The sequence below is a fragment of the Alligator mississippiensis genome, chromosome 9 (assembly GCF_030867095.1).
Source record: "Alligator mississippiensis isolate rAllMis1 chromosome 9, rAllMis1, whole genome shotgun sequence".
Classification (NCBI taxonomy): domain Eukaryota; kingdom Metazoa; phylum Chordata; order Crocodylia; family Alligatoridae; genus Alligator; species Alligator mississippiensis.
In genome coordinates, this window is record NC_081832.1 from 74855788 (window position 1) to 74882108 (window position 26321).

At 55.0% G+C, this 26321-nt stretch overlaps 1 protein-coding gene across 1 annotated transcript in view; it reads right to left on the reverse strand.

The window, feature by feature from the left end:
• The window catches only part of FLT4 (fms related receptor tyrosine kinase 4), a 74488-nt gene extending 51377 nt beyond the window's left edge, over positions 1-23111 (reverse strand). The window contains exon 1 of the mRNA XM_006275369.4: positions 22927-23111. Within this exon, the coding sequence (XP_006275431.3) occupies positions 22927-22984 (58 nt within the window). The 5' untranslated portion in view covers positions 22985-23111. The remainder of the gene's footprint in view (positions 1-22926) is intronic.
• Positions 23112-26321: the final 3210 nt, after the last annotated feature.

Consider the following 26321-nt stretch of genomic DNA (forward strand, 5'->3'; position numbering starts at 1 on the left):
ACAAAAATAAAGGCCTGTCTCCCTTTCTGTGCAGTGTTATGACCCGCTAGAAAACAACGCCGGGGGCAGGGGCAGGGGCAGGGCAGCCGGGGAAGGACGAAAAAGTACGGGCTGTGCAGGTTGAGGCTCTGGGATTCCTGCAGATGTATCCTGTCTGCGCCCGGCCGCAAGTACAACAGGAAAAGAAACAAATGCTGCAGCAAAGCGCGCTCGGACAGAGCTGCCCACGCTGCGTGGGGGCCGGTCATGCCGTTGACCAGCCAGCATGGAGCCGCCCTCCTGCCAGTCTGGCCCCAGCCGGTAGGAGGTTCCCAGCTTGCCCCCGTCCCTCTCGATACAGCTCCTGGGGCGAATTCACAGGCAGGAGCAGTCCCCTTCCAGCCTCCGGTGGGCCCCGACCCCCAGATTGCACCGCTGGTGACACGCTGCGGTTGAACACCTCCCGTCTCCTTTCGCTGGCTGCTCTCCGCTCCCTAACCAAACCCACCCCAATGCCTGCCGTGCTTCCCCGCTGTCCCCCAGACACGGCCGACTTCCCGAGGCAACGCACCTCCGCTGGAATTCACCCCGTGCCTGCGCAGCACAACCCGACTCTCCTGACAGTTGATCTTGGCACCGGCTTTTGCTAGGAAATGTCAGCTGACTGACAAACAGATGGTTCGTGTCTCTGACAAATCCCGGAGCACGAGGGAGACGTCTCCTGAGAAAACAGGGCCCCATCTCCCCAGATCACACGTTCCCCAGAGCCATCCCAGGCTGGGAGACTGAGCGGCTCTGGCTCTTCCAGGCATGTACCAGTGATGTGCGTCACATGTACCCTGATGCATGCGTACATGCGTGGTGGGGGCGGGGGGCTACAACACTGCATATATCATTATATGTGCATGTCTGAGTATATGTACACACACATCACACACACACACATATCACATCACATGCTTCCACAGAGAAAGAATTAATGTAATTAAAAAGGCATGCCTCAGCCCCGGTGATCTTTGTTTTTTCAAGAGGGTTTCCAAGCGAGTTGGCAAGAGGATATTAAAACAAACAGAGCGGGATTGATGGGACGCGGGGAGGAGAGGAAGCCGGGTTCCACAGCCACTCACACCTTGTCTATTTTGGGAGAAGCGTGTTTCCCAGCGGCTTCCCTACCCTTGATCTCCCAGGGCACGGCTCTTAAAGGAGCAGGCTGAAAGCACCTTCTCCAGCTTGGATGCATCTTCTGGAGCTCTCCTCCAAGTCCATTAACAGCCCTTGAAATCACTGGAGGGAACCTCCGACACGGCTGTTCAGAGACCATACGTCAGAGCCCATCGCCAGCGCTCGCCGCGGACTCGCCTGCCACGCACCCTGCTACCGCTCCAACTACGATTCTTCACTTTTCCCAAAGGCGATCTGGGAAACGGTCACCTGGTGCCCCGAGGTCCCCCAGCGTGACCCAACTGACTCCCAGGGAGGCACACCTGACGGATGCCAGCTCAACACTGTCCTGAAATGCCATGCAGCTTGGAGAGGGCTGCTGATGGGACCCTCTGCCCATGTGGGGCCGGGGCAGGCGAGCGGAGGAGCCAAGTGTGCCAGGGGCAGATGTGAATGTGCTTTGGTCTTTGCCACTCAGCAATGCTTTCTGCTCCCACTCCCTGTCCGCCCGGACTGTCATGGGTAGCCCACTCAAACGGCTCCAGCATGTCTCTGCCTCCCATTTCCTCCCTCTTGCAGGAGGCAGCCCCGCTGAGCTCCTCTCCAGAGAGCGATCCAGCTCACACGGTCCCTTGCACCAACCTCCTTTCTTGTCCTGGCCTGTGCTGAATCCCTCTGGTTGCCATCGGCCTGGTTATCGGGCAACCCCAAAGGGCCCCCCCACACTGAGATACCCCTCACTTCCAGGATCCTTTTAATAAATGAGCTTTTCAGCTGCGGCACATCTTATTGCAAGTGGCTGCAATAAGGATTTCCAGAGCTGGAGCATCCAGCATTCAGCCAAGCGGTCACCGGCCCTGGGCCCACCGCTCCGATTTCCTCCCTCCTGCTCCCAGTCCCAGCTCTGCGGATCCCCCTTCTCTTCTTCCCCCCTTCCTGTCCCCACATCTTCTCCCCCGCTCTCTTCTCTGCTCTCTTCCTTCTTTTGCCTCCATTTCCTCTTGCTCTTCCTCGACCGTTTTCCTGTTTCTTATCTCACCTCCTCTTCCCCCAAACTCCGAGCTGCCCCTGGGCTTGAAGCTCCCTGGCGCTTGCAAGCGGTGCAAGTCGACACCGGTGCAGAGTCAGCAGGTGAGTTTGGCCCTTCCCATGTGGCTTTGGCATCTAACAAGGGCAGCTGCTCCAGAGCACGGCCCTGAAATGGGAGAGTCCTGAAGGCGGGGAAGGGAGTGGGGAACCAGCTTCAACAAGTGGAATTAAATCCATCTATTTTCTTTTCTAATACGGGAAATGGCATTTTCCTCCTCGGATCTTCCCCCCTGCCTTGTTTGCCTTCAAGCCGAGCCCTGAGCATTTCCAGATATTAGTGGATACGTTGGCAGCCAACTCCATGTCTAGACGGCCTGTTGGGCTAGTTCCTTATGTCAACAAGAGCAGAGGTTACTGCTGATGGGTGATGTCAGCACCAGAAGTGTCAGAACAAGGCCATGCATTTCCACTTCCCTCCCCACCCCCTACGAGCCCACCCCCTAGCTAGGGGCTGATTGAAAGGCATGAACCTTTGTGTCTCCAACGCCACCCAGGCCCACGGTCCGGACTGGTCTGCCCACGTGCATGGTGCACCCCTTGTTGCTACGCAGAGATTTCCATGTCAAAAGAAGAGCTAAGAAAGAAACACGGCGCTTTTCCTTCTGCTCCACCCGTGGCAAAGGGACAAGACCCAACCCTCTGCCAGCACGCAGATCTTGTCCACACGCAGTTCCACTGGTGGAAGCTTGCACCCAACGGGGTTTGGACCATTGTGATGATCTCTGCCTGGGAACTCCAGGGAACCCCCCCAGTCTCCACTTTCTCATTCAAGGCTCCTGCCTGGATCATCCCAACAGCCTCTGCTGCCCTGCGATTGCAAAAGTGCGCTGAGCAAGCCCCACGTGTCATGCCGACCCCTTGGGTTCAAAGCCACCCATACGAGTCGCTTCATTTCTCAGTGCCTCGGCCTCCCTCTGTAAAGGGTAACACAGACCTGCCTCAATCGTAAAGAGCTTGGAGGAGGTTAAATCTACGCCTGGTTACACTATGCACGTTGGGGACAAACTCAGTTGCAGACACTGGGGTGCCCGAGATCAGTCATTGCCTTAGTGTTACCTCGTGGGAACTCTTCAATAGCCCTGGGCTGGGTGGGCTGGTTTGCTGCTCAGAGCACACGGACATCATGCTGCAAAGCAGTTGGAAGCATCTCCTGTCCCAGGGGCTGACAAATCTCCCAGCCTCAGAGGGTGCAAGTAGGAAACCAAACCAGGTCTCAGGTAGCAGCTGCGGAGACACCAGGATGGCTGGACATGCATCGCAGATTTGTGATTCCCTTTGCATCGCAGATTTGCAAGCCTGGGTTCCTGCTGTTGTGAGCTGCTGTGCTCCCCGGCAGCCCGAGTTGCCTGCACTTCCCAGCCCACTCCTTTCTCTGCTGCCCTTCACGGTGAGGATTCATAGATGTTAGGGTCGGAAGGGACTTCAATAGATCATCGAGTCTGACCCCCTGCATAGGCAGGAAAGGAGGAGCAGAGCTGATCTGCAGCGCTCCCCCATGCCGCTTGCGGGGGAGTGACAATACCTCCTCCTCTCCCCAACTCTTCTGTCAGAATAGGGCTTCACAATGCAAAATGCCTTCAGCTTTTGAATCTCATTGCCAGCGCAGTAAGACCCCTTGTTCCACCCCTCCAGGCCTTCCATGGGTCAGGAAACCTGGCAGAACTGCCTTCCCCGTGTTCACCGCTTATACCATCACCTGGAAAAGTAAAACTGCCCTTCTGGACAGCAAGGAGGCTGGAGCAAGCTCTCAGCCAAGCAAATGTTATGACCTTCCCCCCTTTCTCAGCCTTACTTAGCACAGCAGAAAGGAGGAGGCGAGAGACACCTGTTTCCTAGTCAGCAGAGACTAGGACCAGGAGAGCTGCCTTAGTCCACTGGAGGGAAACATATACAGCATTTGGTGGCTGCTTGGAGGAGAATTAGCAGCCACTGCTAAAAAAGCCACTGCAAAAAGTGGCACCCCCATCAGAGCCCTGAGAAGAGGCCGAAGATTGGACAGACCCAACTGTCCTCTCACACATCCAGCGGCAGCTCTCACCTGGAGAGGTGTCCCGCTGTAGGTGCAGGCAGCTGGTGCATGAAGGAAGCTTGTCCATACTGGCCCTAAAGGACTTCCCAGTCCAGAGCCGTCTTCCCCCCCACTCTGAACACTGGGGAGCAGATTAGCAGAGCACAAGGCCAGTGCAGATCATCACCCCTCTGATGTAGTAGCATCTTATATCCCCTTATATAAAGCAACGGGAAATGTGGCCCCTAGTACTTCTATGTGACTCGATCCACGTGCTGCAGACAAAGCTCGCCCCATTTCCCACCCACTGGGCTGAAGTTCTTGCAGCAGGCTGAGTCCTCCTCTCTTCTCCAGGGGAGGCTTGGAGCCGTGTTTGAAAAGCAGAATGTGGCTGTCACGCATCGAGCAGGGGAGCTGGCAGGTCGACAGGGGGAATTTGAATGCACAGCTGACATCTCCTCCTCTTCACAGTTACTCATGTCATAAGAAAGGACAGGCAAAGGGTGAGGAAGGCTTGTTTGCAACGGCATGACAGCGCTGAAGGTTGAAAACTGAATAAACCGGCCCTTGCCAGCTCTAGCTACAGCTGGGATCAAACCCCATGGAGATGCATAGCAGGTGAGGTTCCCCCTGTCCATCACCCAGGATGACCCGTCCTAAATGCAGGACAGAAGCACTCTGGCAGCATGGAGCAGTCTTTAAATGCTAGCCAACAAAATGAGTAGCAATAAGGTGAGCCTGGATTCAATGTGACCATTTCAGAAGGATCCCAGCAGAGAGGACTGGGGCAGGCTAGGATGCTACAGCAATACATGTGCATAACCAACAACTGAAAGCAGGAATCCCAGAAAACGGCTGGTTCCCACAAAGGGCAGAGGCACTGCCTCCCTTTCTTGTGCTCTTAATGAGCTGCTTAAGAGACATGCCCAATGTGCTCCCTGTTTCACAAGGGTCAGTCAAGTTGCTCCGCACACGGTTCAACGCAGCAGGTCAGTCCGTGTCTTGCCCTGTCCTACACAGGGTTCGGGCCGAGGGCTCAGCTAGCACCGTAGATATAGGGCTGCTTACAGCTGTCAGCGCCTTGTCCAAAGCTCAGATGTGAAGGGGCTGGTATCCTTGTCCTATCACGAGGCATCCACATGGATGGGTTAGAAAGAATCTCGCTGGAGTCTGGAAACACCCAATTCCCTCTCTCTTGTTCCCCCATTCCCTTGTCCCTCCTTGTCGATGCACACCCCATGCGAGGAGGCCTTTCAAAGCAATGACAGTGCCTTGTCACCCTTTTCCTTGCGATGCAAGTGAGACCAGAAGGAAGCCTGACCAGGAGGAGAGGCATTGCTCTGTGAGACTTACTTCTGTCCCCTCGAGACCTACCGTCTGCAAGCACCGCTCCGCCGGGGAGCATCCTCTAGCTCCCTGGGCTCCTTTGAGGGATGGAGAATGCGGTGGGAGCAGCCTAGCAGGGCTGAGAGGGCAGAAGGAGTCCACTGGGCACAATCACTGCATTACAACACGGCAGCACTCCTGTTGAAAAGCTCCTGTTAGCACCGGGGCTTGTTATGAGACAGGCGGTACCCCCAACCCAGCTGGGACTGGCAGGCTCGAGGACGTAGGAGAAGTCAGGTTGTGGCAAACCTGGCGTCTGAACCCCGACCTAAGCACTCTCAGTGCTTAGCTGGTGATCTCAAGAACCCCTTTGGCCTAGAGCCATAGACTTTCTTATTGCAATAGGAGACTTGCACACACAAACACACACTTCAAAGGGCTTCCTACGGAGGCAAGCGGGGTATCTCAATGCATCAAATTAGCACCAAGTTGGCCACATGGCCCCCTCAGGAAGCTAAATATAGATGTTTCTGCAATGATGCTGCATCGCTGAGGCCCTTGGGAGGTAGTGGAGCACTAAGACCTAATGGCTAGAGTATGCGACTGGAGTTGGTGACATCTGCCAACCTCACAGAGGAGTGGGGGCAGGTGACTTCAGGTCCTCACACAAATGCTGCTCTAACAAAGCACTGCTATTTGTACAAGCCCCTGGGAAGCTTTTCCTCTCTCTGGAGTGCGCCAGGTCTGCTGTGGAGGCAGAGGCGGCAGGGGAGCAGGGCAGCCAACCCTCCAGCTGTCCAGGCATCGCCAAGCCTTCCAGCACCCTTGCTCAGCTTGGGGAACAGCATCAGTTCCTCTGCCTGGGAGTGTTTATCTGTCTGTCTTTCTCCCTCTGCCTCTGCAGGAAGCTCTCTCCTCATCACCCTGCTTCGCTCCAGCCTGGTTTCCTGCACGATCCTGCCAGGTTTACCCTGCGTTTTCCTCCTTGTCTCCCCCATGCTATGACCATCAGGCCATGTTTGCATTTCTGTCTCCTGCCGCCTTTCCTCTCCCTTCCCCCAATGCTCCCTCCCCTCCCCACTCGCTCCCTGCTCCATCCTCCCAGAGAGGCCATGTCCTGAGCCAAAGTTAGCCTCTGTCAGGTAGCCACATGTCCGGCCCAGAGCAGCGGGTCAGCCGGGGCCACCCTGCAGACCTCCTCTAGGATCTGTGCTGTCAGCAGCCTCTCCGGGCCCCAGGGGAGTTGGATGTTTGTGGCTCTGCACTGGTGAGGGATGCTCTCCGCACATCTGAGACAGCTCACTTCCCCTCCGGCTGGCCAGCCAACCCTGGCTAGCCCACCTCCTCGTTCACTGGCAAGGGGCTGGCCAGACGCCTCTTTGTTTGGTCCCCAAATCCCTGAATTGCTTTGCATTTGTTGGCTGCCCACTTCAAGCCGCAGAATCCTTTTCCTGCCTTTGAGATAGAGGATGCTCCAGCCATCTGTGTGTGCTATTTCCTAGTAGAAACTAACCAGCGCAGAATTGCTTCCGCGCCCCGACACGTGGGAGCATGGCATGGGTTTTCAGCAAGGCACAGGACTAGGCAATGTGGGCAGGACGTACCCAGCACCTTTTGGCAGGACTTAGACCTGCCTTGATCATTGGATGCATTCCCCAAGGGAGAGAAAAAGGTGGCCCTCAAAATCCATAAGGCTTCAAAGTGTCTAGAGTAGCTTGCAGGGCTGCATGGTAGCCATCCTTACTAGGACAGGTGCTGATACTGCCTGGCAGCGCAAGCAGAGATCTTCTCCCCCACCAGTGTACAAGACTGGCCTCTGGGATGTGGCCTTCATCAGTCATAGGGGTCAACCTTTGCAAAACTCAATTAAAAATCACCCTCCTTCCTTTTAGAGCCTGTCAGTCTCCCCTCCCTGGTCCTTTTCCATTCCTTTCTCTTGCAAGCTCATCTTGCTACTCTCCTCCGTTCCAACGGGATGCACTTAATGAGGAGCATAAAGAGCATGGGGACGCGGTGGCTCCAGGGTTTGGTAATGGGAAACAATTTCACTGGCAGGTCACTAGTCACAAGGGATCCAAGCCCATATTGGGAACAATCAGTAGGTCGGAGACCTGACTGATGGCCTGCATGAAACGAGCAGCTGGTCCCAGGCCAGTTCTCAGCAGACGAGTGTCCATGTCGCAGACGGCAGTCTCAGCAGAGGAACCCAGCGCGGGGTCAGCCAGGAGGGTCAAGCTTTGCTCTAGTGGTTGCTGAGGACAGACAAGGATGTCTTGGGGGAAGCTTGCACTGCCCTGGCCCAAGATGAATCCATCCTGCGACGAAAGAGAGGCTTTGGCCATGCCAGCGCCTTTCCCCGGCATTTTTCTTTGCTTCCATTTAAGGAGGAAAACAGTAATGCTCCACCTCAGGAGGAATGCAACAGCAAAGGGGATAAACCAAGAGGTTATACAGGGCCAAACTATGCCTTCGTCTACAGAGGCAGAGCTCTTGCTGCCTTCGCTGCAATGAGCATGGCCTAGAGCGTTTAGCAGCAGGAGATGAAGCCCAGCTCTTCATGGCACAGGTTTGCCAGCACCGCCAGGCCAGGCAGGGGTGTGATTATACCTAATAGCCAACACTGCCAACAAAGCTCCTTTTGTGGATGCAGCCAAAGAAAAGGGCCCTGGTCAGCTTGATTATATTGCTCAGGGAGGTGGTGAAGAAAACCCCTGAGTGGCATAGGCTGCATCTTCACCAGGGGCTGTGCTGATAGAGCCATGCCGTGTAGCAACGTAAGTAGAGGCTTTGCAGAACAGGCAAGCCCAAAGAGGGGCATATTCCACACCTTGTCCCTCCTCCCACGAGAGGGGAAAAGCAGGGTACAATGGGCAATGGTGAAGGGGCTTCAGTGCTTACACAATTATGCAGACCCTAGCGTGGGTGGATGCTGGTGGGAGACAGAAGAGATGGCCAGATGCACAAAATGGCTAAGCTGCCGATGACAAAGAACCAGCTAAAGCAAAATGACTGTCAGAGGAAGGCGAGGCAGCAGCGATAATGGTGATGTGAGGCAGCAAGGAAGGCCAGGAATCAGTTATAACCAGACAGAAAACCAGAGTAGGGCCCTGGACAGACAGACGGGAATGGGGAGAGACACTCTCAGCATCTGATGAAGCAACCTGCTGCATACGAAAGCTTATGTATCTCTAATGTAGTTATTCTATAGTCTGCAGGTGCAAATCTACCTGGCCTTTCGCCTGACTTCAGACTGACGCAGCTAGCCATCTCTCTACAGACAGGGCAGGTCCGTGTATGCCCACGTGCCCAGCTGGGTTTAATACCATGAGCTTACTCATGGACCAAACTCCTGAAGTCCATGTTGAGGAAACACTCCCTCTGAGGAAAGGGCTTCAAAATGAACCAGGATGTTAGGATTTGGCCTGTGGGGAGGCAGAAGGTATAAGCAGAGGCTGGACAGGAGTCAGAGGGCCCCAAATGCCCCCTGAGAGCGGCTGCAGCACCAGTGCCGGCTGAGGAACTATAAACTGGAATTAATCCAGGTCCCCAAAGCAAAAGAGCAACAGCAGGGTTCGTCTCTCCTTTCCGCCCCCCTGGCGTGGCCACCTTGAAACCTATCCTTACTTGGTCCACAGAAGAAAGGACATCAGGTGGTTAGAAATGATTTGAAAAGAAGATGCAAGAAACAGCAGGGAAGTCCAGCAAGTAGGGCATAGTCCTAGATGTGCAGGACCTGAGTCCAACCCCTCCTTGGAGATATCGGGCAAACCACTTGGGGACAACAGGGAAAAGAGCATGGCCCAGCCTCCCAAGGGTGCTGTGAGGATACAGGGGTATGCAAGCAGATTAGATAGGACAGGTGAGACCTCGAGAGAGAGACAGCTTTGAAAGCAGATGAGCTAGCCGGCCCTGGAGGAAAAGCAGGAGGGAAGGACAAATCACCATAGCTCCATAAAGAAAATGAATGCAGAGCAAAGGAATAGGAGTTGTTTAAGACCATATGAGGGGAATGAGCTAGTGGAGGGGGGCGGATGCTGGGAAGGAAGAAGAGTTTAACGAAGAGCAAACTAATAGCAAGAGGAGGCTCTAAGCTCGGGGGGTCTCATGGGTAGGATTTGCAAAAGCCAGCACACGGCGTATTTACACAGATAATAACTATGGGAGGCTGTGCAAGTGTAGCAGCGGGTTGCTCTATGTAGAATTAAGAGGTGTAGACAACTCAGACAGCGAGAGGGCACTTGCTCCGATTCTCGCACATACACTCCCTGTGCAAGTTATTCTGGCAGAGGAATGAAAAACTCAGGTACGAGGCAATGAGGGATCTCATCTATGTGGACACGGCAGCAGAAGTGCCTCCAACGGCCCTGCAGACTTCTGTGAGCGTGTCAATGCAGCAGACCGGGCACGAAGGAAGCGTCCAGGGAGATGTGCAGCAATCTAGGGGCAGAGAGGAATGTCACCCCCCAAGTCAAGCACTGGCCATGGGCCTTTTCTGCCACCCTCTCCAGCATCTGATAGGCACCATCCCCAGTCTGACGAGCTGATGCAAGCCCCGGCCATGCTGCTCTATGGATCTTGCTGAAGAACGAGGTCCAGGTGAGCAAGTGACAGGGACCTCATGCCACAGCATTTGGAGAAGAGCCTCACCTGACTTGCAGGACTGTAAATGGTCCCTGATGCTAACAACAACACGTAAAGGGGCAGTTGGGAAGAAAATGACCCATCCTGTGACCTTGGCTCAGGTGAGGAGCTCCTTGATTTCAAGGGAAGCAGAAAGACCACGCTCTGTCCCTTTTCTTCTCAGCATACGGCTGCGACAGCAAGCCAGGCATGATTTTATTAATAAGACGTGATAGCTAGCAGAGCCCCAAAGGGAAGCAGTGAAGTCGAGGGAGGCGCCAGCATCACCCTGGTTTGAGACCTGCTTATTGCTTGACACCTGCGCAGATATCTCCATTGCCTGCCACACAGCAGAGCACCTGCAGACAGGAGACTCCTTTCATTCCTTGCAAGAGAAGACGGGCTTTGAAATGTCTTGCGTGGTATATCCCAGCGGAGCTCCCAAGAGCAAACTCTATTACCGTGCTCAGGAGCAATTTGAAGGCAGGCAAGGTGAAGACATGCTTTTTAAGCAGCTTGAAAAAGACTCCCGGGATTGTATAAACAGGCAAATGATGCCTTTCTTGAGAGGCATGGCTTGATAGTTGTTTTCTTACTGAAGGACCTTTCCCAGGCCGTATAACCCAGCCCAGGGATGCACACCACCAAACACAATAGAAAGGAAGTGTTTACATATGCTAATGACTTCCATGTAAGGAGCAGAAATAATAGTAGAGCTTGTCCTAAAATGCCTGGACATCTCGATCTGCTTCTCCAGGTGTGACCGCAGCACAACTACCCGGGAACAGACGGAGCTCAGGTCCCTGCAGGCGCAGCCTCGCAGACCAAACGGCTTGCCCACAAGCACACACCTCACATGTGCCTCTACCAGCAATGGGAGCCAGCTCTCCCGGCAGATGTTTCTACCACCAGATGTTTCTGTCATGCACGGCGGGATTCCCACGGGGAACACAGGCCTTGCCCGTTTCCACTCTCTCGCAGCCCTGAGCAGAGCTGGGAGGCACAAAGCCCTCCTGCGCGCAGCGTGAAGGAGCAAGAGAAGCCCTGGCCGACGTGCAGGATTAGAGCACAGGCCTGCAATGGGAACGACGCCCACGGGAGCTGCCGGCACACGTGCAGCGGTGCACGCACAGCGCTCCGCTGCTGCACCGCCGCATACTGCTGTATAAGGTGAGGGGAACGCACAGACCCTCCCCGAGATCAATCTCAGAGAGGTCTTTTGCCAAGAGCTCGTGAAAGGGGCTGGGGCACATGACTTGTGAGGAGAGGCTGAGGGCACTGGGCTTATTTAGTCTGGAGAAGAGAAGACCGAGGGGGGGTTTGATAGCAACCTTCACCTCCCTGCAGGGGGGTTGGAAAGAAGATGGAGCTGGACTGGTCTCAGTGAGGGCAGATGACAGGACAAGGAGCAACGGGCTCAAGTTGCAGCAAGGGAAGGTGAGGTTAGATATTAGGAAAAACTCTCTCACTAGGGGGGTGGTGAAGTACTGGGACAGGTTACCTGGACAGCCTGTGGACTCTCCATCCTTGGAGGTTTTTAGGACCCAGGTAGACAAAGCCTTGGCTGGGATGATGTAGTTGGGGCTGGTCCTGCTTGGAGCAGGGGTTGGACTGGATGTCCACCAGCGCTACTGATAACCTTGTTTATTCTGCAGGTGGAAAGAGTAACAGCATGTCCCTTCCTGCTTCCATTAGTGTCCTCAGTACCAGTATCATGCATTACCCTGGGAGCGCTCAGGGAGCATCAAGGATGAAACACTGCTGAGACTGGAGAACTGGGCTGAGCTCTGAAGGCAGGAAAAACCATCTGTGCAGGGAGAGAGGCCACAGGATTGCAGCTCTGCCTTTCTAAGTGCATGGACAATTACCTCCTCCAGGTCCTGCTCAGCAGGTTCATCACAGATACATCTTTTTACCCTCGCATAAGTCTCTCAAGTTCATCTGGGGATGGCTTTATTATTGGTTTTTTTAAAAATCTGGTATTGTATTTAAGCATTGCTCTCTTTGGGTGAGGGTTGCTGGGAGGCCAATGCTGCACAGCATCTTCTGCCTTCCATCACAGCAATAACCATTAAAGAGCAGCTCACACACAGCCACTGGCTCTTATCTTCAATAAAGGCCGGCTGGTGTTTCTACCCCCATATCAAAATGGATCCTGGCGCTCCCTCTCTCCCACTGATAAGTTCTGGGAGATGCCACCCAGATCTTGTTATTGCTTTGGAGGCTGGAGGCCTGGGGGATGAAGCGCTTTCAGTCAGCATTGGACATGATTTGTCTAAGCAGCCGGGGGCGGCAAGGGACTGCAAATCTTATGAAACGCTGCACACGGTGAGTGCAGGCCTTGTCCTGCTGAACTGCAGTAAGGCACAAGTTGTGCACAAGTCAACACTGCTGCGCGGCATACCGATCCCAGGACAGGTCCGACTCTAGTGCAGCCACTGCGTTTGGAGAGGGGAGATGGGATGGAGGAGGCAACTGAAGCCACTTTCTTTCCCCCCAAAGGGGATATGGAAGATGTTAAGGACCTGTCCCTGGACCAACCTGACCCAGGAGAGCAATCTTAGGTTCTGAGATCCCCCCTACACTGGCTTCTTCTTTTTGGACTTCATTGCTGCCAACAGGCTGGCTCTAGCTAAGGCAGATCATCCGCAGACTGTTTAGAATAACCTCAGTCCTTCCCTCCCTGTACCGGCTGCACACCAACAGCTCTGTGATTTGCACTCAAGGGCACAAATGATTTCTGCCTGCCTCCATTAATTAGGCAGCTGCATGCAAGGCAGGGCACTCAACATACCCTTCCAATGTCCCTTTTGGTCATAGTGAGCTAAACTGAAAGAAGCACTCTTAGACCAAAGTAGGAGGACTGATTCTGCACAGATTTGCATTGAAATCACTTCATGGTTCACTGGTAGTTGAGCTGGGCATGTCTGCATGCAGGCAAGGCATCTGCCTCCACAACGTGATGCTGCTGCTTTCCGCTGAGCATGTTCCACCCAAAGATCTCCAAGCTTCTGCCAAACAAATCAAGCTGAGGTGTGAAGGAGTCCTGGCCAATGGAAACCATATGCAAACCATACATCCCTACTCATTCTGTTGAGTTGATGTCAACTCAAATCCATTTACCAGCAAGTGAAACATGGATTTTTCTGGGCATCTGACTTCTTCAGCTCTTTATGATGCAATTTTAAAAGAGGAATTTTTTAAAAAAAACAACAACCCCTGCTATCGGTTAATGCAGTTACACGGAATTGCCTACTGGCTATTTTGAGTGACAGCAATGAATGGAAATAACAATTCTGATATTGACTTCTTGTTTCTTTGAATCTCAAGATTTATTGTCCTGCAAGAAAACTATTGACTTAAGCTTTGCATTGGTCAATATGTATATCCAGAGTTATTGACCACCCAAAGCACGTCTCAGCAGCACTCAGTATTTTACTGATGTGGAAACTGAGTCCGAGGCAGAGTAGGGAACAAATGCTGCTAACTGAAGGACAGAGCAGAGTCCTGGATGTCCAGTCCCTTCCTTTAACCAGCAGGCACATGCCTTTCCTTTCGGGGGCTTCAAAGTGTGCATGTGCCAGGGGACCTTCCACAAGCCTTTGTGCCATCATCTCATGTCCATTTTGCAGGCTTAAGATACAACTATGCCCCTTTCTCACGCCTCCTGCAGGGAAGAAGGCAATAAAATAGTATACTCTTATGGACATATTCGTCCCCTGAAGAGCCTGCGTGCCCTCTACAACGCCCTCTGCCCAATTAAGTGCTTTCAAGCTCTCTGCAGGCCTCTTGGTGCTCGTGAATCTCTAGACATGCTCTCATCAACCTTCTGATTCATTACATAATTGTGTACATCTAATCAGGGCTTCCAGAAGCACGTCCAGTAGCAGAAGAGCAGCTCAGATCTCTGTTTATCTTAATCCACCAGCAAAGTAAATGCACTATAGATATCTATCTATACATCTATCTATCTACCTCAATTCATCTATATATCTAGATCTAGATCTAGATGCAGTATCTAGATAGATACCTAAATATATAGATACAGTTTATAGATAGATATCTATCTATATATAGATCTATATACTGTATCTATATATCTAGGTATTTATCTATATATCTTTCTAAGTTGATCTATATATATATATATATATATATATATATATATATAGATACAGTATGTAGATCTAGATCAAGCTATCTAGATACCTATCTATATACTGCATCTATATATCTAGATGCATAGATTTCTTTTAAAGCAATGCACTCGCTGCGCAGAGGGCAAGCGGTTGCTCAGAGTCTGAGCCGCCTGCGGAAAGACGCTGGGTGCTGGTGGACACGCTCGGCAAACAATACTGTTTGCTAGGGGCCAGATTCTGAAGCCCTTGCTTCAGCTGACCAGAGGCAGATCTCGCAGTGGAGTCATCAAGGACTTCGCCACCATAAAACTGAAGGACTTCAGGATCTGGCCGGATAATAAAAGCTTCCTTCCTTTGGTAGTGCTCGCTCAGCCTGATGCCATGGTGGCCTATCTCCTCCATGTCTCCCGAGGCCTTGGCCATCAGTTATTTTGGTTTATGCTGCTCTGTCTTTGTACCATCTGCTGGGCTGGGTTCATCCCTTCCTGCAGCTGCTAGCTGCCATAGTGGAAACGAGGCAAGCTTCCAGCCATCAGCGAGGAAAAGGGCGTGGGCCAGCGTAAACAGCAAGGCACCAGATGGGCACTGCTGCTTTCCTGGCATGCGTACGGGGACGTAGGTACAAGCATGCGTGGGTCACAGTAGGTGTGTAAATGCACCTAGCTGGGAGTCGGAGCATCCTGGTGTGAACGGGATGGTGCTGTATTACAGGGCAGGGCCATCCAACTGGTGGGTGCACAGTGTGCAGAGCTGAGGGGGAGCTTGGGGCAGTGCAGCAGTGGCGGGGAGGAGGGCAGGGGGTTTGGGTTCGCAGGGAAGCAGGAGGGGAAAGGGGGTTGTCTTCACAGCATGCAGCCCAGGGGGCCCGTGACTTGCCGTGGTCTGGCCCATGGGGCACTTGGCCCCCGGGTACTTAGAAGCTGGCCGGCCCTGCTATAGGATGCAACAGCATGGGAGAAATGAATGATCTGAAGCAAACCCTTTGCTCCATAGATCTTGCCTCTTTTTCTGCTCTCAGAGGGCCTGGGGTGTCATTATTCTGATCACAATCAGCTCTCTGCAAGCACTGAGCTGAAGCAGCGGCATTCAGCTGGGATTGGGGAGGGAAGTCACGCAGTCTTGCTTTCATTGCTCACCAACTGAGCTTGCAAGTGCCTCGGCTGGAAGCGGTACTTGAGCATCGCTGAAAATTTTGGTTTCCTCCCACACTTGCCCTCGCAACTCGGAAACTTCCTGCTTGTGAATCCGCAGGGCAGCAAGGTCTGACCGCATGCAGCGGTTGCAGAAGCCCAAAACGAGCTCATTTACAAGCACTGACGTGCACAGAAGAGGACGAGCTGTTTAGATATTACGACAATAACTCTGGGATGGTGACTTGGGCCCTTGTGCATGGACTTTACTAGATGCGTGGCAGCCCCAGGGAAGGGAGCGGGAACATTTACACAGCATGAAGTGAAGCATGTGTAAGTATGGGCCCCACTGAAGTGCTGGAGAAAGGGGGTTTTCCTGTTTGCTCGGGTGAAGCTGAATATGGCACATGCCCTTCTGTGCCCGGGCACTTCCTCTCATGCATGTGGAATCAAAAGGCTCCACTCCGCAGAGGAGATTATGCCATCCCCACGTGCAATGCACTCGGGCAGTACCCCAGCCTCGCACAGCTCCGCACCAAAGTGTGAAGGTGAAGCTTCGTGGGCAGCACGTGATGGAGAGCTCCCAGCTGTCCCGCAGCCTGATCCTAACTGCAGTGGTGCTGGCGCCACTCCTCAGCAGCAGCACAGGAGAACGGAGAGCATGATCTGGTGCCTCATCCAATTTTTTACACCATTCATCTTGCTTGACGCTTGCCCTTTCCTCTCCTGGACATGTTCCCCCTTTGCAACCTATTAATTACTATGGAAACTAAACTGTGGTTGGTATGAGAGCTGCTTAACAGCCTCCACAGATGCAAGCTCAAAATCAATGGACACATCACAATACAGACAGTTGTTTGGGACCCCAGGTGCTTAGGGGATGGTGTTTTCTAACAGATGTGCTCCTGGCATTTCATTAACCTCCTCACCAATGAAATGCATCTTTTACCACCAGAAGATGGGGGAAGGGGAACCATCTGGTGGACTTTCCCTTGGCTGGGCTTATCTGCTGGATGGCTTCAGTTGCAGGCGTGTGGTCCTTGCGGTTGTGCTGGGCACGGGCACATGGAACGGCACGTGCACAGACCTGTTCTTCCACCCTCTTCTGTAGCTGACCTGGCCATGTCACCAGGCCATCACGCTCATCTCCACCCACCCCACTGCATGTCACATCCCCAGCACTAAGGGTGGAAAGCTCTGCCTGGCCCTGGAGCCCAGCCAGGTGGCCGTCCTCCCGGATCTCCCCTCGCCCCACACACCCCGCTTGAGCGTGCTACAAAGAGGTCATCGTTCCTCATCCTTGACCACCTTTTCACTCAGATCTGGGGGTTTGTGCACAAACAAGTAAACAAGGCCGAGGGAAGGGGCTGGCAGTGGCCTCCCTCCCCGTCCTGGGCCCGGAGGGAGTGCTTATACCACAGCCAATGGAAACCTGGAGCAGGGGCAGCCCGAGCTGCCCTCTTTCTCCCATCCTGGATAGACCGAAAGCTGCCCTGCTCCCTGCTGTTCCGCCCACCATAAAGGGGTCCCTGAACTGTTATCAGGCAGTGACAGTTTCCGCCATTCGATTCCTCCTGTCCGTCAGGAAAGCTAAATAAGGAACGTCGTGCAGGCGGCTGCAGGAAAAGGGGAAATGCAGGAACATCCGGCCCAGCTGCCAATTTTTCCTTTCCCATGAACCACTGCTGACCTCCACCAAGGAGAACCTGGACACCCAGCCTGGCATCAGGACCACTCATCTTCACTTAACCCTTTGGGGGCTCCCGGCCGCGGCTGATCCCACCTAGCTAGTATGCCCAGTATGGCGGGTATCTCAGCCCTGCCGCCCCATCGCTCGGTTGAACCCAAAGAGGGATGGTGCCCTTGCGAGCGGGGCGCTACGTCACTTGGTGTCGCGCTACCATTCGAGCGGGAAGCCAATGCCGCTTGACTCCTACGCACCAGCTGACTTTCACCCAGTGAACTGGAGTCTCCAAAGTGCAAAATAATTAACCCTTTCACCCCTGCAGGCTGTTGGATTTGCACAATGAGAATTCACGTCTAAGTCTTCTACCCCAAAGCATCATTCCGAAATATAGCACTCCCCCCCATACACCCCCCACTCCACAGCAAGGGAAAACATCCACTAAAAGAGGGTGTTCATTGGTACAGGAGCAGTCAATTTGCTGCATTACAGCAATGAAAAAGTCCGGTCCTGCTGGTGGGAGTGTTAAAAGCAAGGGATTGCTATAAACAGGGTTCATGAAAAATAGATTGCACCGTCTCACTCAGCTACTTTATCTCTTTGGAGGCAGTTTCTCTGTTTAATGTTTGCATTAAGCCTGCACGTGAACCCACGGGAGTGGTTGAACCTACTCCATTCTCGAAGCCATCTGGGATTAGTCTGTGTCCTTCTGGACACTGACGGGGGCTCTAAACCAGCTCTCGGCTGGCTGCCATAGGGAGGCAAAACCCACCGACTCTGTGCAACTCTACCCACTCCACTTACTGCTCCAAAACAAGGCCCAGGAGTGTGTGGAGGGGTCTGGGATACAGCTCCTGCCAAGTCCTTCTCACGCACAGCCCCGCGGGCTGGTACTGCTTTTGCCCAATCGGACAGCACGTTTGTATCGCGGGAATGAGTCTGCAGCTCGTTCCCTGGCAGAGACCTCAAAACGGGCATGGAGACTCAAGGAGGGAGCACCAGATCCAGAGGCAAATGCAAGCGTGCCCACCCGGATGCAGCCATCGTCTTTCCCCACTGTCCCATGCCACATGTTACACTGACCTTGCGTCCTCCTGCACCCCCTTAGATGGATGCCCACGTACTGATGTGCCCCACAGCACCCCTGACAGGGGGCTGTTTAAGTCCGTACATTCAAGGGAATCGGTGGACTGACTCAGACCTGAAGGGCCTGGAATAGAGGGAAGCCCCAAGAAGGGCCGTCGCAGGCAGGGGGGAGAAGGTGGGAGTTCAAGTGGAAGTCACCCCCTGGACCGAGCTGTTTCCTCCTCTTGTTCCCAACTCCGCAGTGCTTGCCCTGGGCAAAACCATGGCTTAATAAAGCTGGCTTTATCCCCAGGTTAGTGAGGCCAGGGCTTCACCCCCTGCCCCCGTGCCCTTTGCGTGGGGGATCTTACCTCACCTCTGGCATCAGCACTGAAGTATCCCAAGTGCCAGGAGCTGGCAAGTGGCAGAGCCAGGCTTTGAGCACGGGCCTTCTTGCCTCTTTGCCCACTTGACCACTTGCCATCTCCACTCCTGTGATTTTGCTGCGACAACAAGACACCGCAGACAGGCGAGAATACGTTCAGCTGGAAACAGCATAACGGGCTTGACCAGAAAGGAAAAGCCCCCCTTGGGACTCAGCTAACCCTCTGCTCGAACAACCAGAAACACGAAACACAGGCCTCGCATAGCCAGAGGCAATAAAACCCTGGAATTAATTTAACCAGGCTCTAGATGCCAGTGCAGCTGCAGCAGCACTTGGTTTGCTTAAGGAAGGAGAAGTTCTGATTTCAGCTCAGATCCGAGGGAAAGTCTAGCCCCGTCCCACGCAGCTGGCTGTGCTGCAGAGCTCGCGAGCACCATGCGTATGGCTGTCCCCTTCCGACCACGGCACCAGGCACAGCCGTACTGTACGTCTCTGCAAGCCTTGGCTGCTCCCTGTACCGCCGTGCAGCCAGGCCTTTGGCTTGGATTCTCCTAGCTCCCTTGTGTTTCAGGTGCTTTTCTAAAAAGCTGCTGAGATCTGCAAATCAGGCATCCAAATCTCCTAGGCAGGTTTTGACCCAGTCGGGTCAAGATGAAATGGGGTGTGGGGTTCCTCCAGAACACAGGCTGCCTCTGCCAGCCCACGGGCTGTTACTTGGTCAGGAATCTGGTATCTCTTCCTAAAAGCTACGGGCTCCCCGGTCCCTGGGGTGGCATCGTGAGAGTCCCTCTTCCAGGCTTTCACAGTCACTGGGTTGGAAAATGGGGTTCCCCTGGCAGTGGACACAGGAGCTTGGGCTCCCCTGTAGCGGCTTCCCCCAGCTCTCATGCAGAAAGGGCCCATTCGCCAGAATTAAAAGAAACAAGCCCCCAAAACCCAGCTGGAAAAGGGAGGTCAGACAGCCCTGAGAAAGCTCCTACTCCAAGAGGTGTCGTTGGCACGCCGCTGGTGGAGAAGCCTGGGAGAGAGGAGGCTGCCACTTCTAATCCCTGCATCCCCCCCAAACCATGGGGAACAAAGCAGGGGGGGAGGACGGGCCTCTGATCACCCCCGTCTTCACCGCCCCGCAGGCACAGCTGCAGTTGCAGGGCAAGGGCCTCTCACTCAGCAACAGCTTTGCGGAGAAGCTCCGATTTCAGCTAAGATCAGAGGGAGAAGTCTAGCCCATGTCCCAGACAGCCGGACCTCATAGCAGCTTTGCACAGCCGCGAGAGCCATTGGTCCCCCCTGGTTTGCAAAAGCATCATATGGAGAAACAGAGCTGGGGACGGCTGCCCCTGCCCTGGCTGCCTCTCTCTGGTGGATACCGTCTTCTCCGCCAAGATCTGCTCTTTCTCCTCCTCCTCCGCAGGAGGCTTTGCAGGGAGGTTCTCGCAGGCCACCTCTTTGCCTGTAGGATACCTGTGTCTTCCCTTCCCCGGGGGTCCAGAAATGGAAAGTGCCACGCCACCACGGAGAGGCTGCAACCCCAGAGCGGAGCCAGGAGGGGTCGGCACACAGGTAGAAACCCTGTGGGGTGGCAACCTCCTCAAGCCCCGTGGCAGTACTGCCCCAGGGGGGCAAGGAGGCCATGCGCAGCTGGAAGCGGGCCCTGCACACGACATGGAGCACCACCATCATTACGAGCTGCTGGGAGAGCAGGGGTGTCTGCATAGTTGTGCGGGCCAAATCCCAGCAGGGGAAAGACGTCTCCTTCAACTGGGGTGCTTTTGCCTTTGCAAATGGATGGGCTGGCTTTGCAGCCCCCTGCCTGCAAGTTGCTGGGACACAGGGCTCGAGGGGGCTTCCTGAGGCATCTGATTCAGTCTGCAGGGGTGGTCTTGGTCTCTGTAGGGAATGGCACGGCCCTAAATGGTGCCTGGACACTTCCAGAGCTCTGTGCCCAGCTCTCCCCCTACCTTTGTCCCCTACCATTGCTCTCTACCCAGGTGCTCCCTTATGCTGGGAACAGCTCCCCTCTCCTGGCACATGCTGGTGGCACTTGCTGATGAGTGAATAAGTCAGTGCATCCGGGTGGCTGCGCACTCCCAGATCCTTGCAGGGAGACCATCGGAGAAATGGCCATTATTAACAAGCAATAAAGCTGCGGATGCAACTGCTTCCGGCACTAGATGCGAGTGTCACAACCGCCTCTCCAAGGTGCAGATAGCAGTGCTGCAGCCACGGGAGCTGGGGTGTCGGCGCATCTAAACACAGGGATGACGTTGTGCTCTTGGGTAACTAGGGCTCTCTGGGAATCTGGAGCAGGGACGCTGGCCAAGAGGGATATCTCAGTTCTGCACCTCCAGACACGATCCCTAACACCCCAGTGGGACGTTACCCCCTGACATTAGGGAGACGAGCCCCTCAAATTCAAAGAACTGGCCCAACAGTTCGTCCCAGGGACATAGCCAGCTGGTCGGACTCTCTCTTCCCCTTCCAGGACACTGCTGGAAAACCAGCTAGACCCTCCCCAGCCAAAGTCGGTGATGGCCAGCCACTCGCATCGGGTGTATCGCACTGGCTGATGCACACAGCCCGGCAGAGCTCTGACCCCGTCTGGCACTGGCCAGGTATGATCCATTCCCACACGGGAAAGGCGCTGCACGCTAAGCCTGCTGCTCTGTCGAGACCGATCCCGATTACAGACCCATAGAAACAGAGTTAGGAGAGACCTCCAAGGATCCTCTGCTCCAGCCACTGCTCAGGGCCACATCCCCCTGTCTAAACCCTCCCTCCCATACACCCGTTTGTCTCGCCCACACCTAAGCACTTCCAGCAGCGGAGATTGCACAACTGCTCTAGGTGATTTGTTCCTTCCTAGGACAATGCTGGAAATCCCCTTCATTGGCGGTTTCCAAGAAGAAACTGGACGGGCATCTGTCTGGGGCAGCTCAGGAGCAATGAACCCTGCATCTGTGCAGGGGCCGGACAAGATGACCCCAAAGTCCCTCCGAACCCAATGCTTTTACACGTTATCCTGTTTCTCCTCAGTCTCAGCTTTAAAAGCTGTCTCACCTCCTCCTAACACAGAGCTTGACTTCTGATCCCCAGACAGCACCGGAGAGGGAAAGAAACACAAGTAAATCCCAGTCCACGCAGCAGTCGCACCCCCTCCTCTCCCAGCTGGACGCTCATTTAACAAGGAACACATCAGTCTCTCCCTAATGAGCATGGCAGGGGGAAAACTGCATGTCCTGGGGGGGCAAAAGAGGCATCTGACCTTTCCTATCCACATTTCTCCCTGTTTCCCACTTGAGAACTGTAAGAACATTAGCTAACGAGGCCCACGTCCTGGCAGTCTCAGCCAAGCTCCCACATCAGGACAGGATTAGGGCACAGCTGAGAGCTGCTTTGCAAGTTGCTACCAAAAAGGCTTCAAACAGATGCTGTTCTGGCAGCAGGGCCACAAGCGGAGCGTCGGCAGCTGGGGGCTCCCCCACGCCTGGCAGCCACCCCACCCCACCCCACCGGGGTCCAGCCTGTCCTTCCTGGGACCAGCTTCCCCCTGGCGGAGCACTGCACACCCAACCATTTTACACCTCTCCATGTCCCCTCGCAGCTGAGCCAGCTCGGACCCACAAACCCGCCATCCCCTCCCGGCATGTTACAGCACAGTGTTAATGTGGCGACAACGAGCCCCGGGGCACAGAGGACCGACCGAGCTATTTACACTCCAGGAATCGATGGCCCCCCTTGTCTAAAGTGTCCTGCGCCCGGGGGTTTTCTCCAGCAAGCCTCGTCTCTGTGCGTGCCCCGCAGGCCCCATCTGAACAGGACGGTGCCCTGGTCGCCTGCCCCGTCTTGGAGCCTCAGCCCAGCACCATCCACACCTCAGTCCCCATTCGCCCTGGCAGGACCGGCCACGTCCCCTGTCCGCCCGGAGCCGGTGCTCTCCCGGCACCCCAGCCAAACCGAGGGGCTCCGTTTGCCCACCTGGCTACAACGGCCCGCGCACTTTGCTCCTGGCCAGTAGCTTCCCCCAGCGTGCCCCGTCCCCGCTGCGCCAGAGCGTTTCAGGCCACCACGCTGGTCCCAACAGCACTGGGTACCTCGGCCCCAAATCAGGACCCAGCGCCCTGCAGACGGGCGGCTCCTGCCCGGTGCCGGGCACAAGGGGAGGGAAGGGGATTGGGAGGGGAAGGGATCGCAAAGCCCAGCGCTGCGAGCCGGGCTGGAGCGGCCAGGGCAAGCCCTGCCAGGACCGGGGGGACTAGCGGGGACAGCAGAGCAGCACCCCCTCCGCCCGGGCTCCCTCCCGTGCCAGGCGGCGGTGCTCGGCGCTGCACGGCGGCGCTCACCTGCCTGGGAGACGAGGCGGATCCAGAGCCAGAGGGACAGCGGGCACACTCTCCTCATTTCCAGGCGGCGGCGGGCAGGTGCGGGCAGCCGAGCCGAGCCGAGCCGAGCCGAGCGGGCGCAGCCTGCAGCCTCGCGGCTCCGGCTCCGCTTCCTTTTCCTCCGCCGCCCGCGGCCCCCGCGCCGGGCGCCGGGAGCGGGGAGGGGCCGCGCCTGCCGGGCCGGGCCAGGCCGGGCCGGGGGGAGCGGGGGCGGCGCTGCCGGGCCGGGCCGGGCCGGGCCACGCACCTGCCGCGCGCACGCGGGGGCACACCTGCGCGCACACGGCTCACACCTCAATACACACGTGGCACACACAGGGCACGCAGTTGAACACACGGCTTGCACTTGAGTGCACGCATGGCACACACATGACACACACCAGGCACATGGGCACGCAGTTGAACACATATGACTCACACTTGAGAGCACACGTGGCACACACATGACACACAGGGCAGGAGTACACACACAGGGCACACGGTTGAACACATGGCTCACACTTGAGTGCTCATGTGGCACACAACACACATGGACACAGGGCTTGCGGTTGAACACACATGGCACACATGACACACACAGGGCACACGATTGAACATGCATGACTCGCACCTGTGTGAACACGTGGCACGGACATAGCACACAAAGGGCACATGGGTGCACACACAGAGTTCACACATGGGTGCACACACAGAGCACATGGGTGCACACACAGGACACAAGCCTCACACCTGGGTGCCCATAGCTGTGTGCATGCTGCCCGCACTTGCACAGGCACACACTCTATGCCCACACGTGCTGACCCCAAGTGGCAATGGGCAGCGGCACCCCCCCAGTGTAGCCAGGCACACCCCATAGCCCCCTGTGTTCACAGCCAGGTCCACAGAAACACACTGGCGCACATGCTCAGACAGACATGCACAGAGCCGTGCCTTGGCACACGCAACCCCCACACGCCCCTGTGTACACACATCGGCACATTCAGAAATGCAAGAAGACGGCCATAAAGCAGCAAGAGCAGAAGTGCCCCAGAGCCGTGCCCTCCCCCAGCCACACGCAGGCACAGCTGCACACGTTGTACAGAGCAGGTGGGAACCCCCGAAGGCTCCCTCCATCCGGCCCCCTCGACCAGGAGCACCGGTTCCTTCTCCGCTGTTTGTTGGTGTGGTCCCTCTCCTTTCCTTCGTTTAGGTTTTAGTTTCACAGCCTGCATGAAGAGACCCAGCCCCAGCCCCAGCCCTTCGGAGACTTTCTAGGGCAAAGGCAGGCGGGGGGAGGTGGGATCCAGGTGTTAGGAGCTTCAGTGCTACCAGGACAGCGAAGGCCACAGCTCCTGCACCAGCCCCTGTGCTGTAGGGAGCAGGCGCCTCCTTCTATAGGGGCATCTTGTGTGCCACCCTGCGCTTGGACAGCCGGGTCTGGGAGTCTTTCTGGGCTGCTAGGTGTTGGCAACCTGGCCCTGGCTTTGTAGGCATGAGTGAGTGGGTGAGTGAGGTTATCCTCCAGGATAAGTAGCCTGCTGCCGCTGGTGGTAGATAACACGCTTCTGGGGTGCAGTCACAATTCCCTAGGACTGACTTGTGCAGTAGCTGTGTCTATGGCTGCCAGAGCAATAGCGTAGAAACCTCTAAGGGCTCCTTACTGGCGTGTCAATGGAGTACAAGGGGTGGGGAACTAATTAGCATGCGCCCATAGCAGGAGGGTTTTGCAGAACCAGACGTGCCCCTTCACGCACGCAACGGGAAGATTTGGTTACGTGAAGGTGCCAGTCCACTAGCGCTCCTGCCGTCTGCCGGGCTACAGCGGGCAAGTGTGGGGCACAGGGGATGCGCCAAGACAGTGACAAGAGCTGCTCTGCAATGAAGGCAGAAGAGATGCTCTCCCAGGGAGGGATGCACACGTGCATTTAGAAACCCACTGTCCAAACCACCCTGAAAGAAAAGGCTGTTAACACTAGTGGTTTATAAGCTCAGATGTGGGGGCATAAACTTTCTGATTCTTAATTACGATTGCAGCTCAGCAATCTGGACACCAGCCCTCACATCCAGCGTGGATTTCCCAGAGCGGTCAGTAAATAAATGTCACCCCCAGGCTCACACCTTAGAGATGCAGCAATAGCGCTGTGCAACTTTGCCGACATAAGAAAAAGAGGGGTCTGGATTGAGAACTGTGCGCCTGGGGTCTCAAAAAGGCATGAAGCTTTGTGTGCCTTTAGCTGCCTCCCCAGATATGTGAAAGAAACACCCTTCTTCCCAAAGCTAATAAAGGACATCTAAGAAGATACAAGTGCTTCTAGCTAGGTTATTTCCCTTGTCCCCCCATTAGTACACTTCTGGAGATTTTACTTGCTCAAGTGCCAACACAAGCACACACATCCACGCGCCCGTTTTGCTTCTTGAGATGAATACGGGCAAATACTTGTGTTTCTCATCTGTGACTTCCACCAAACCCTCCCCCCATCCCTACTGTGACTCAAAATTGGGCAGTCTCATACTCCTAATGTCCCCCGCTCATGGCTCAAGAACTTTCCAAACAGGGAGGAGGTTGGTAAGGGCCCATTATTCAGCAGTCCCTCACCTAACCTTGCTTCTCCTGCCAGCGCAGCTTTAGACCAGACTCAGCACCTCTGATGCTGGATCACGTCCTAGAGCAGCAACCTCCTCATTTTGGAGCAGGTCCTTGCGGCGGTCTGGAACAGTTCTCCCGCAGGTGAATCGTTATTATATCATGGTGATGATGATGATGATATATTTCTATTGCTGTACAGCCTAGGACCCCCCATGGACGGACCAGGGTTCCCTTGTGTTAGGCACCGTGTATCGAAGGAACAAAGCTCCCCCCTCCAGGGCTAATAGTCCACAGAGAAAGTGAATGCCGGCAGGACTGAGTGCTGCAAGCTGTTTCCACAGTTTCTACCTATGTATTTCTAAAGCCCTCTGGGAACCAGTTGCTGGTAAAAGCCCCAGAGCCAGAGGCCCACCAGATTTGCACAGGTAGGAGTTGTACAAATCCCCCCTTGTACCCGTGTCCTGGTGCCATCCTTAGGTTTGTGCTCAGCACAATGAGACAGGGAAGGAGGGTGGCAGCAGGGTCCGGCGATCAGGACACCCACAGACTGGGAACTGGACTGCGAGCACTGGTTTGCAGGAGCAGCCCTGGTTTCCATTCATCCCCCTAGGCCCTGGCCCAATTCTTGCAGAATCCCTGAAGGCACAACCAGAGCTCGGGAGGAGAAGGAACACGCTCAGCCCATTGCATGGCAATGAATGCCGGGCCCAGCCCTTTCTGTGAACATCTGTTTCAGCGGCGAGGAGCAAAGGCAGCACAGGTACAGAAATAACAGGCTGCTGAATCACTG